Below are 12,148 nucleotides of genomic sequence, written 5' to 3' on the forward strand. Positions count from 1 at the left end.
TTGTTTTTGTTGACTTTCTTTCCCCATTCACTACCACACTACCTTCCACCTCTTCACTCCTGCCCCCATAACCTGCCTCCCCTCCCCCTGTGCTCTTTGCATCAGTCTCCTGAGCCCAAAGGAGATGAGTCTCAGCGTCAGCCCTCTCCAATGACCAATAAGGAGACACTGGGGTCGTATGTCACGGCCGAAAGGCTGGGGGGCTCTGTACAGGTACTGCTTGCTGCGCATGGTGCTGCATGACGGTCTGTCCACCCCAGCTTTCTCTGCCTCTCTGTCTGTCTGTCTCTGTATGTCTGCTCGCTCTGTCTGCTCTGCTTCACTCATCTGCTCCAGGCTGATAACAGGGGAGGGAAGCTGTCAGGAGAACCATGCGGTCACTGTCATTGAAACCTTTTATCAGGACAGGAACCCCCCTCCCCTCTCCCTAGAAAAGGGATCTCATTGAGTATGAACAGTCTCAGTGCTGACTCCACTTTGAAGGGATGAAGGGGAAACAGCAGCTCAGAAGATACCTCTGTTTAAAAACATTTGAATATCTGACTGGATATTTCATATCTATAGTCATTCATGGTGCAATTATGACTTGCTTTAAATGGTAAGTGATGTACAGTCTCCAGTCTCAGATTAGAAACTTTTAGGATAATTAGTAAAGCAAATGTGCCATCTAGTGTCCTGGAAGGGAATTGCACCCTTTGGAATTATTACCTCTTTTTTCCAACTAGTAGATACATTTACAATGTAATGTGGTCAAGGGTAACAGTTATAAGTGAATGCTTCAATTAACTCATTTCCTATGAAGGATTAAGTACAGATAATGTATCATGATTTGATCATATATCCTAAAAACAGACATCCTGTTTAAAATTCCCTGTGTTCACCTGTACAGGTGATGAGCTCGACAAATGGAGAGTTGAACACTGACGACCCGACGGCAGGACACTCCAACGCTCCCATCACTGCTCCCACCGAGGTGGAGGTGGCTGACGATACAAAGTAAGACAGCTGTCTTTCCCTGGGGTTGACTGGCAGTGGCTCGGTCTCACTACCTCTGGCAGTCATTGCAAGAAACACACTGTCAAATAGAAATATGGGTTCTGAACCCATTCATTCAAAAATACTGTTCAAACAAAATATTGAGCAAGTTGCACACATTTAAGGCCTCTAAAATGTTGAGTTAATATTTTTAACATCACATTTTTTGATATGCAACATGAATTTACTAGTATATCCTTGCCTTCAGGTGCTGTTGTTTCTTCAAAAGGAGAAAGAGGAAACCCCTCCAGCGGCACAAGTGAAGAGAAGAACTTGAAACATTCTGGTCACTGTCAAGTTTTGAATGGAAGCAACTACACAGATCACCCATCTTATCTCTTTCCCAATCTCTCTTTCTTTCTCTCTTCTCTCTCTCAGCACTCCCCTGCTACAGACGTGTAAAGGAATGTTGTCTTTCAGACTCTGGCTCCTTTAAAAAAAAAAGAAAGAAACATTTGAAAGTACCTGCATAGTAAAGGGAGATTGAGAGAACGTTAAAAGCTGTAAAAATGAAACGTGAATACCGTGACGTGAATATATAAAAAAAGATACTGTTTGAAACAGTTGTTGTATTTTAGATTCCATACAGAACATTTTCTGTTCAACAGCCATTGATCTGAGAGAAATGTCAATGAGTCGAGGGAAAGAAATCTGTTCCATAGAAATAGTCCTTTATTTATGGGATCAAGGTAAGAAGCAAGAATGAACAATACTAACTCTGGAATCACTGAACGCAACAGGAAGCATTTCATCTAAACCAGAATTGGAGGATCTTTATGCATTTTTTCCCTTTTTTTTGTAATTTAATCCTCAGTAGTTTTCAAAGTTGACTTCCTGGATTGAAAACAAACTTTTACTTTTATGTTGTAGTATTTCTGGAAATCTTTGTAGCACAGTCACTGGCCTCAGGTACTGTGGAAGATTGAAAGAAACAGATATTAAGCTCTTTTCTTATTATTGCACTTTTGAAAGAAAATAAAGTACAGTGGAATTCTAGGTTTGAAATGAACAAACAAGAAAACAACAAAATAAAGACTGATCTAGGAATAGTCCTATACAATGCTTAAATCTGAGTAAGGGCCGAAATGTCAATCTCCATGAAACAAGATGTCTTTCAGTTTTATTTCTTACATCAGAATAATTAACCAGGAAATCATAGTTTGTGCCTTTCCAAGTAAAATGTTTAAAGCTCAAGTAAGTGTCCTGCTATGACATGTTATCTGAAGTTATTCCAAATGTTGCTCATTGTCTGTGTGTGTGTGTGTGTGTGTGCTTTATCGCTCTGAAAGCATTGTCGATGTCTGACATTCCCAGGGTGTGGTCCTGGTCATACTGAGGTCATACTGGTCATACTGTCTCCAGCAATGACTGTATGGGTCTCCACCATCACACCATCACAACTCCTCTGCAATGACAATCAAGGGATCTTTACAGTGGAGGTTAACTCTCTATGTGCACCTTCTGGGAAAGAAATATAAGATTTTAGAGCTTGTGCAGTGCGAGCTAAGCAATTCTAGTCATTGATGACGGCAGATCAAAGTTAGTAGCAGCAAGCAAGCATGTCAAGTTTTTTTTAAAGACAAATGAAGCGACAGCCCATCATTGACTGAAGTTTCCACCAGACGAATTGAATGCACCACCGTTTTTCTTTTGAAGGTCCTCGCTGCATTAGTTACATGCATCGCTGCCTGAACATTGTAATGGTCTATGTTTGTCATGGCCTTACATGAGATGTGTTACCACAACAACATGCTCTGTCATCGACAGTATATACAGTTGTCCCAAATGGTTTTGATCAGAGATGACTGCAGTGTGGGGTCGTGCATATATATATATATATATTAGTTCACAAGAAAACCCCCCTTGATTTTTGTATTACTGTATCGATTTACACAGTGTACAAAACATTAGGAACACCTGCTCTGTCCATGACAGACTGACCAGGTGAAAGCTATGATCCCTTATTGATGTCACTTGTTAAATCCACTTCAATCAGTGTAGATGAAGGGGAGGAGACCATTTAGAGAAGGATTTTTAAGCCTTGAGACATGGATTGTGTATGTATGCCATTCAGAGGGCAATGGGCAAGACAAAATATGTATGTGCATTTGAACGGGGTATGGTAGTAGGTGCCAGGCGCACCGGTTTGAATGTGTCAAGAACTAAAACGTTGCTAGATTTTTCATCCTCAACAGTTTCCCATGTGTATCAAGAATGGCCCACCACCCAAAGAATCCAGCCAACTTGACACAACTGTGCGAAGCATTGGAGTCAACATTAGACAGTATCCCTGTGGAACGCTTTCGACACCTTGTAGAGACCATACCCTGACGAATTGAGGCTGTTCTGAGGGGGAGGGGGGTGCACTCAATATTAGTTCCTAATGTTTTGTACACTTAGTGTATATTCCCTGTTACAAAAGACTGCTGTATCACTTCACCCTTTTAGGTAGTATACTGTACGCTTGTGTCATTGTGGTTATGAGTCAAGGCCAAGTGACCCAGAATGTATTGTTTTAATGAGATCAGTCATAGATGTTAGCTTTTTCTGGAAAAGTCAACATGAGGTTAGGGTTAGGGTTGCTAAAAAAAACGGACAATATCAATAGCAGCTATGTGTGAACATTTTCATAAACATCTCAAACTGAAAAGAGCAATATAGATATAATTGAAAATGTGTTTTACTAGACACGAATGGAGCTAAATTAAGTGGTTAATTCATTGGGTTAAATTGAGAAGTTTCATGTAGTAGAACTGTCTCCAACGTTGTTTTCCCATGATCATTTTTATCATAAATCTATTTGATTTCCACTATGTGCTGTCTGCTATTGAGGGAGGTGGTAGAACTCTTTTCCACTTCCTTTCCTCCTAATTTAACCCCTGGCTATACTGTGAGTGCTTTGGTTATACAATATTCAATACAACATATTGAATATGAGTTTCACCAATACAAGAATCTTTATGTTCATGTCATGATCATTCTGATTCTTAACTGGCCAATCTCCATTAGGATTATGTGGTTTGAGCTCTGGTGCACCACTTGTCACTAGGTTTGACTCAAAACCCACAAATGTATCGGACTTTTGCAATATGAAAATATCACAGATTGTAATCACATGATGCTGTTGATCAACCTGTATGAAGGCATGTTATTTGAGCTATTTCAGTGAAGTGAGAGGGAAGTGAAACATACTGTGTGTAGGGGGCCAGTCTGTTCCAAGGCTAGATTACATTGAGTAGTCTGCACTTGGATGATATTGGTTTCTACAGGACTGGAAATGCAAATTGGAGAACCATGTCAAATTCATGGGTTTCGTTTTAACAGGCGGCATTGAAGACATGAGCACTCACTCTAAACATCATTTGGCCAGTGAATAGGAGTCTCTGGCCTGTGGGTGTAGGTTGAGACTCAGCCTGCGTAAAGTGTCTTTTGTTTTAGGACCTAGTTTGACCTAATCCTATGTTAAATCGTTTCAGCTGATCAAGCAGGGAAACAGTTTGATGTAATCCTAATTTGGCTGGTTTCAGTTTTCTAGCAATATTGTCGAGCGTTTTTGGAGTTGCCTTGCGCAATTAAGAAGTGTATCCTTAGCTCGCTTTTGGGGATATGAAAGGAACCTATTTTTTTAAATCACTGATATTGAAGTGAAATTGTTGGTAACAGTTATGTCTGACCAGTTGCTCTCTAATGAGCGGTCTTTACCCCTCTTCAGGCGGTTGTGTTACGCAGCTGGTCACTTTTTGAACGACCTTTGCGCGTCGTTATGGTTTACCTACCTATTGGTCTACTACCATTCCGTGCTTGGGTTCAAGAGCACATATGCAGGTGTATTGCTGTTTATAGGTCAAATAGCGGATGGTGTCTCCACGCCCCTTGTCGGTATCGAGTCGGATCGAACAGCTGGATGTGGATCATATGGCAAAAGAAAAACATGGCATTTAGTCGGTAAGTATGACTTCAATAATGATAATTGATTAGCCTGGTTTAACTAAAGTTATGTAGCAATTGGGTTACCCAGTAACACTATTGGGTGAGTGCACCTGTGCCATAAAGATCCAGACCATTTGGCAGAGGACATCATTCTATACTTACATGCAGGTAGGCTAGATTACAGGTAGGCTAGATTTTCTATCGAAAATCTCTTGCACACATGAGAATAAGAGAACAGTTCCTACAAGCTTGAGACCGTTGGTAGGTTTCAATTGTCCCAGGTTTATTAGACTAATGAAATGTCGCAATAACAAAACAAAATCATTGCGAGATGTGTAGGCCTAAAGGAAACTACAGAGGATACGTTTTCTAAAGATCAACGATATTTGTATCTGTTAGACGAGTGTATTTTTATTTTATGGAACTTGAACTTCCTTTATTGCGACAAATGATGATGGAAACGGATGTTTTTCGAAAAAGTGATTGCCGAATACTTTTGAAGGTACACGGGAGCACGTGATTTAATCACGTAACTATAAATTCCAATCCACATTTAATTCTAAATGCCCACTGCTTGCAAAATATATTTTTCAACTATCAAAATGATGTTTCTTTGCAGGACAAGGATTTTCCTGTATTTCAAGAATGCCTGAATTGCTTGCCCTTGCTTTTCTGGTTGGCTGGCAAGTTCCACCATCCAATTATTTCAGATCTACAGGAGTGCAAGTTTCACCAAGGCGCGGACCCTGGCGTTATGTTGGCACATACAGTACCAATCAAATGTTTGGACACCTACTCATTCCAGGGTTTTTCTTTATTTAGACTATTTTCTACATTGTAGAATAATAGTGAAGATATCAAAACTATGAAATAACATGGAATCATGTAGTCATCAGAAGTGTTAAACAAATCAAAATATATTATGTATTTGAGATTCTTCAAAGTAGCCACCATTTGCCTTTGACAGCTTTGCACACTCTTGACATTCTCTCAACCAGCTTAATGAGGAATGTTTTTCCAACAGTCTTGAGTCCCATGTAACTCAGTTGGTAGAGCATGGCGCTTGCAACGACAGGGTTGTGGGTTTCATTCCCACGGGGGACCATTACGAAAATGTATGTGCTCTTGATAAGAGTGTCTGCTAAATGACTACATTGGAAATGATGAAGGGTATTGTGGAATCTATTTTCTATACAAACTGTATAACTGTAGACAAAAAAATCACTGGGCAAGTTAATGAAAATATAGCTACTGTTGGGATCATCTCACCACTGCCAGCAATGTAGTACTTGAGGGGGAACAGGCAGGACTCGAACCAGCAACTTTCTGTGAATACAGGGTGAGTGCTCCTCTGGGGTGGTCAAGGACCTAGTAAGGGTGCCCAGCTTTAGGTTTTGAAATGTCCCACACACTGGACCATTATCAATGTAATTATGGAATAATCCCAGTAAATTTACATGTAGGACAGCGGGTAGCGTAGTGGTTAAGGACGTTGGGCTAGTAACCGAAAGGTCGCTGTTTGAATCCCTGAGCCGACTAGATAAAATCTGCATGTGCTCTTGAGCAAGACACTTAACCCTAATTACTCGGGATAAAAATGTAAAATATAGTCATAATATTGTACAGGATTATACTGTATAATAAAAACCATCAATTAACTAATAATCGTATAACTAGACCAGCTGATTAAACATTACAACAGGCTCATGAAAAATGATTTTTTTTGTCCTGTCCACATTTCTCTTTATTGTTAGTTCCATGCATGACTAACTCTCATAGGCTGGATAGTTTGTTTACCCTGACCTCATCCCTCATATCCCTCCACCCTTACAGGCACTATCAGTGTACTTATCTCCTTTCCCTTCATATTTAACCCGTGTCTGGGATGTGGTGACAACACTCCACAGTGGGTGTGGCTCACCTATTTCACCCCCTTCATCATCATCTTCCAGTTTGGCTGGGCCGCCACCCAGATCTCCCACCTGTCACTCATCCCAGAGCTGGTGTCCAGTGAGCATGCCAAGGTGGAGCTCACTGCCTACAGGTGAGCCGAATAGACTACTTTAGCAGGAGGTAAACAGCAAGCTAGTGAGGTGATTCTTATCGCCCCAAATAAAAACATTTATGAAGAAATGAGTTGAAAGTGAAAAAAATGAAGGTACTGTACCACAGGAGGCTGCTGAGAGAAGAATGGTTCATAATAATGTCCAGAATGGTGCAAATGGAATGCCATCAAACTTGCAAATGATGTGTTTGATATATTTGATACCATTCCACTCGTCATTACCACGAGCTCGTTCTCCCCATTTAAGGTGCCATCTTACCACCAGTGTTACGTAGTCTAATAATTAGTGATATCTTCTGATGTAGTTTTACAACCTTGTACCGTCTCTCTCACTGTGTAGGTATGCGTTCACGGTGGTGGCCAATATTACAGTGTATGCTGTGGCCTTGTTACTCTTTCACTTCCAGGCCCAGCAGACTGGAGATCCCTCTGTCACTGACAGCTTGGGTATTGTTGACATCCCCATATTCAGGGTAAGAGCTGCCCTTCCTGACCTCACTGTTTTACAAACGGTACTCTGGTACAATACAGTTGAAATGGGAAGATCACTTAGTCCTTAAGCACACATGGGTGTTCAGATTGTTACAGTCATGATGGCTGAATGTAGTCTGGGTACCAGTCTTTTTAACTAACATTCCACTCTTTGTCACTCCTGTCATTTGCCAAAGACAGGAGTGGCAAGGAGAAGAATGTTAGTTAAAAAGACTGGTACCCAGACTACCCACTGGGCACACACTGGTTGAATCAACATTGTTTCCACATCATTTCAATGAAATTACATTGAACCAATGTGAAATATACATTGAATTGACATCTGTACCCAGTGGGTAGGCTGATCTTTATTGTAATCCTGGATATGACTTTATCCTGGACTCTACCGATTGGGACATTTTCAAAGATGAAAACGCCAACATTCACGATTACACTGACAGGGTCACATCTTACGTCAGTGTTTGTGAGGAAAACTGCAGTCTAACCAGCACTTTTGTCAAAAGGTACAACTACAAACCCTGATTCATGCTGAACTCCAAGCGCTGCACTTAGCTAAAGAGGTGGCACATAGGTGTAACAACAAAGATGATTATTGAACTTTGAAGCAGCTGCTCAACAAGGGGATTAAAGTGGCCAAATGTTGTTTCAAGGAGCGCCTCCAACGACTGCTCGTCTGTCTGGAAGGGTCTCCAACAGATCACAAACTACAAACGAGTTCTACTGTCGTTTTGAAACAAAGTGCCCTCAGCCATCAATAGCCTCCTCAGCCATCTTGCCCCTCAGTTGACAACACCCTCAGCCACCAGGACTATACCCCCACCACCCTGTGCCCATCCCATCTACTTTCTATCAATCATGACCAAAACCACCTGCCACCTGAACAGTTTCATCCAACATGCTGTGCCCCTCATAAACCGGCCATCAGGTTCATAGGGATTAGTTGATTTTGCATTGAGCCGATTACTGCACCTAGTCATCAATGACCTCTAATGCAAATCTGCACTGTACTGCATTTGCGCTATGTCGACAACGTTGTATATGCACTGTATATATATTTGCCACGGCAGCATCCCTCTACTATATATCTCTGTCCCCTCTGTATATTGTATATTCCCTCTGTAATCAGCCTATACTCCAGAGTTTTATGTTTACTGTTCCGATATTGCATATTCTGTATGATGTCTGTGTCAATATTCTCTTTTGTCTATTGCTGGCAACGCCTTCTCTAAGGCAAATTCTGGGTATGGGTAAATGTACTTGGTGAATAGGGGTGACGATTCTGTATGTTGTTTCCCTCTGTCTTTCTGTCTCCCTCCCCTGTTCTGTCTCCTGCCATCAGGATCTGTCCCTCATTGTGCTGGGGATCGGGGCAGTGTTTTCTTTCGTCTTCCACCTGGGCACCCGAGAGAGGGTTCCTCACAGGGAAGAGCCAGGCTCGCAGAATGATGAGAGTCAACCCCTGATCTCCCCAACTTCCCATAACACCATACCCCAATCTCTCCTCCAATGGAATCATTGGCTGAAGGAGCCTTCATTTTACCAGGTCTTTCTCTAATCTGAGTGTATACAATTTAAATGACCTTTAGGTTTTGTGGAAGTGTATTTTAAAATGTAAACCTGCTTCTTTTGGTCCAGGTTGCTTTTCTGTACATGTGCACCAGGTTGATAGTCAACTTGTCCCAGACCTACGTTTCCATGTATCTCATCAACTCCTTATTGCTACCAAAGGTAAGGCTACATGCATATAATACATTATAATGGTGCCATTTATAATGATTCTTTAGAATCCTTTGTGCTTGTGAAACTTGCTGACTGTGTAGTAATGTTGGGCTCATTTCCTTCTCCTTTTCCAGAACTTCATTGCCACCATTCCTTTAGTGATGTATGTCAGTGGGTTTGTGTGTTCTCTGGTCATGAAGCCAATCAGCAAGTTTGTAGGCATTAGTGTGAGTTTTTCTGTCTGATGTTTTAAAACTGTCAGAAAAATCATATAAAAAGCCCTAGTATTAAGTTTCTTGTATACCCTTTTTTTATTTTGTAATTCCCCCTCTCCTTAGATGACTTATTTGCTAGGCCTCGTGCTGATCCTGGGGTTTTCCTCCTGGGTGTTGGTGGGCATGAACATAGGGAGGCTGATCTATGGAGCTGCTGTACTGCTGGGTGCAGGCTCTGCCACCATCCTGGTCATGTCGCTCTCCATGACGGCAAAACTGATTGGAGAACAGACGGTAGGAACACCCTGTATGTTGTAGCTAGATGGTTTTCCTCCACTGTTGTCATGACGTTTCTCACCATGTCAAAGGAATGAACTGTGACCTTGTTCGGCAGCAAAGTGGGGCCTTTGTGTACGGGGCGATGAGCTTCACAGATAAGGTGGCCAATGGCATTGGTGTCATCATAATCCAGAGACTGCATCCCTGCAAGTGAGTAAGGAGCAGACTGGGATCTGTTGTTCTAAATATCCCTTATTTAGTGCGGTTTGCAAACCCCAAGGGAAACCAGGGTACAACTTTACGAGTAACTGTCGCTCTTGGTTGTATACAGTTCACAAGACAGCTGTCCAGAAAGTGTGTGGTTCTATCGTGATGTCATGGTGATTGTGACCGGGGGTGTGGCCTTAGCAGCAGCAATTTCCCTATGCACCCTCCTCATCTGGCCTATTAGGATCCGCCAACGTAAGTGTTCAAATCAGTTGTTGGTCATGTTCCGCTGTTCAGACATTGCTGAAGCATGCCAGATCTTACACCTGGATAGGTATTTCACGTATCAAAGAACCACATATTTTATAGCAATCTGGTGACGGCAGCATAGTCGATGACGTGGTACGCAACCATTGGTTGATGCATGCAACGTCTGAGCAGGGGAATGCAGATGTTATCTCTGAGTGTGTGTGCAATATCTGGTTATTGGGTTGTGAGAGTATCATCTTGGCAGAGGGTATGGTGGTGGAGGTGGTGTTGTAACTTACAGCTCTGTATTCCAGTCTCACAGTAAAATCAGTTAAACGGTGGGAGATCTGCTCTTTAGAGGTGTTTTTTGTTTTGGTCATCAAATAATTTTTGACAGGGGAAGGGTTAAAATTAGTCCGCATGCAGCTTGAAGGTATTTAGATAATATGCTTAGCTTTTTATATTTGCAAGCTGGCGCTACTAATTCCAGAAATATTTTGACTTGGATTTTGTATTTGCTAATTACAAATGTCTAATCCAAATTTTTTTGTACTGCCATAAAATAAAGCCACGCCTCCATCTAGTGGAAAAATGTTGAACTACACCTCAGATTGATGTGGCCCTTGCACACAACAGCGCTCAAACATGGGCACACTGGTTGAAAATCTCCTATAATGCATTAGCTATGTATTTCCTATCATTGTTCTCTCCTCGTAGGTTTACCCAGTACTTCTGTCCAGATGGAGGCAGAAGACAGAGAATGAAACTACACAGGAGTCAACTGAAGAACAGATTCTTTACACTGATTAATCTGTGGGGAAAACATTGTGCCTGTTCATAGGACAAAGACCAGGAGACTTTCAGTATACCCATTGGAAATACAACAGGAACTTTACAGCAAGACTTTAACACCCCCATATCTATCTATCTACCTTTTAAGCGATTTAGATTTACTGCATTTATGGGGAATTTATGGGGGGAAGAAAATAATTTTTTTAATGTTTATTTAACTAGGCATGTCAGTGAAGAACAAATTCTTATTTACAATGATGGATACCAATAAATGGGTACAATATTCTACTTTATAATAATACTGCGTACTGGACGCCTACTTACAGACATGTCAATGTTTTACACTTAAAAGGGAATCACTTTTTTCTTCCATAGATGTTATTATGTATTGTCTATTGTCTCCATTATTTCCTTCAGATTTTCATTGTATAGATTTTTAAATTGTCAGTAACGCAGAGATGTAAACTGTTTTTGGATGATTCTTTTCAGATTTAAAATGTTAATGTCTGGTTTATTTTAAGATTGTGAGAGCTTTTGGACACGCTTGCCTGATGCATGGTGGGACAAAATGACTGCAATGCCTAGTTTTTTTTATGAAAATGCAGATGAGTTGTCTCTGAGGAATAAACATTTACGTCTCACTCACATCTTCACTGAGAGAGATCAGTACAGTTGCATACTATTTTCCACAGGTGGGCTCCCTGGGTAGCAATCGCAATTGACCACGTTGCAGGTTGGATTTATGTGGTTGTTAAGGTTGAATTTAATGTTGTGAGTTACACATTGTAACCATTTTGGTGAGTACAGTCAGTTGAGTCCAAAGGTTATGAAATATAATCAAGAGAAGCAAAGAGAGAAAAGGTCCTTTCATTATTCTCTGTGAGATGGGCTTGTTGCTCAGCCTACAGCCATCTAACTGATTCCCCAAAGCACTGTTTAGAGATGCGGTCTTGGGTAATTTGGAGGGCGGGCGTCATCACTGCTTGTTAGTTGAACCACTAATTGGAGTCTGTGCTGGCAATTGGTGGGGGGTGGGAGCGGTGGTACACTGTGAGTGGTCCCCTCAGGGGCTATAGATTTGGAACAGTGTTGTACAGAAAGCACACCATCATCAATGGCTTATTCAGGACTGACACCCTTTGTTTTCACAAGTCCATATGACAAA

General features: G+C 41.3%; 2 protein-coding genes across 4 annotated transcripts in view; both read left to right on the top strand.

Annotated features, from left to right (window-relative positions):
* The window catches only part of csnk1g2b (casein kinase 1, gamma 2b), a 45,931-nt gene extending 43,702 nt beyond the window's left edge, over nt 1-2,229 (top strand). For 2 of the 3 annotated variants that reach the window (XM_021603969.3, XM_090235643.1), the window contains exons 10-11: nt 890-996; nt 1,244-2,229. In XM_021603969.3, the coding sequence (XP_021459644.1) occupies nt 890-996; nt 1,244-1,298 (162 nt within the window). In that variant the 3' untranslated portion in view covers nt 1,299-2,229. Of the gene's footprint in view, nt 1-105; nt 214-889; nt 997-1,243 lie in introns of all 3 variants that reach the window. The other variant, XM_021603972.3, reaches the window with a different exon arrangement.
* A 1,965-nt stretch (nt 2,230-4,194) lies between these two features.
* LOC110524383 (major facilitator superfamily domain-containing protein 12) lies at nt 4,195-11,628 on the top strand. The gene is made up of 10 exons (XM_021603974.3): nt 4,195-4,980; nt 6,799-7,009; nt 7,371-7,503; nt 8,862-9,065; nt 9,158-9,250; nt 9,376-9,468; nt 9,580-9,750; nt 9,851-9,945; nt 10,067-10,197; nt 10,909-11,628. Exons 1-10 carry the CDS (start codon nt 4,701-4,703, stop codon nt 10,953-10,955), a joined length of 1,458 nt encoding a protein of 485 aa, XP_021459649.1. The 5' UTR covers nt 4,195-4,700; the 3' UTR covers nt 10,956-11,628.
* The last annotated feature ends 520 nt before the right edge of the window (nt 11,629-12,148 follow it).

Source organism: Oncorhynchus mykiss, chromosome 5 (genome assembly GCF_057628025.1).
Source record: "Oncorhynchus mykiss isolate SJ-2025 chromosome 5, ASM5762802v1, whole genome shotgun sequence".
Classification (NCBI taxonomy): Eukaryota; Metazoa; Chordata; class Actinopteri; order Salmoniformes; family Salmonidae; genus Oncorhynchus; species Oncorhynchus mykiss.

What these genes read in the sequence shown, in the direction of transcription:
- LOC110524383 (XM_021603974.3), top strand. Translation starts at nt 4,701, where the DNA reads ATGTCTGACCAGTTGCTCTCTAATGAGCGGTCTTTACCCCTCTTCAGG. An exon ending in GTGGAGCTCACTGCCTACAG is followed by an intron (nt 7,010 to 7,370) that starts GTGAGCCGAATA and finishes CTCACTGTGTAG; the next exon opens with GTATGCGTTCACGGTGGTGG. An exon ending in GCCTATTAGGATCCGCCAAC is followed by an intron (nt 10,198 to 10,908) that starts GTAAGTGTTCAA and finishes CTCTCCTCGTAG; the next exon opens with GTTTACCCAGTACTTCTGTC.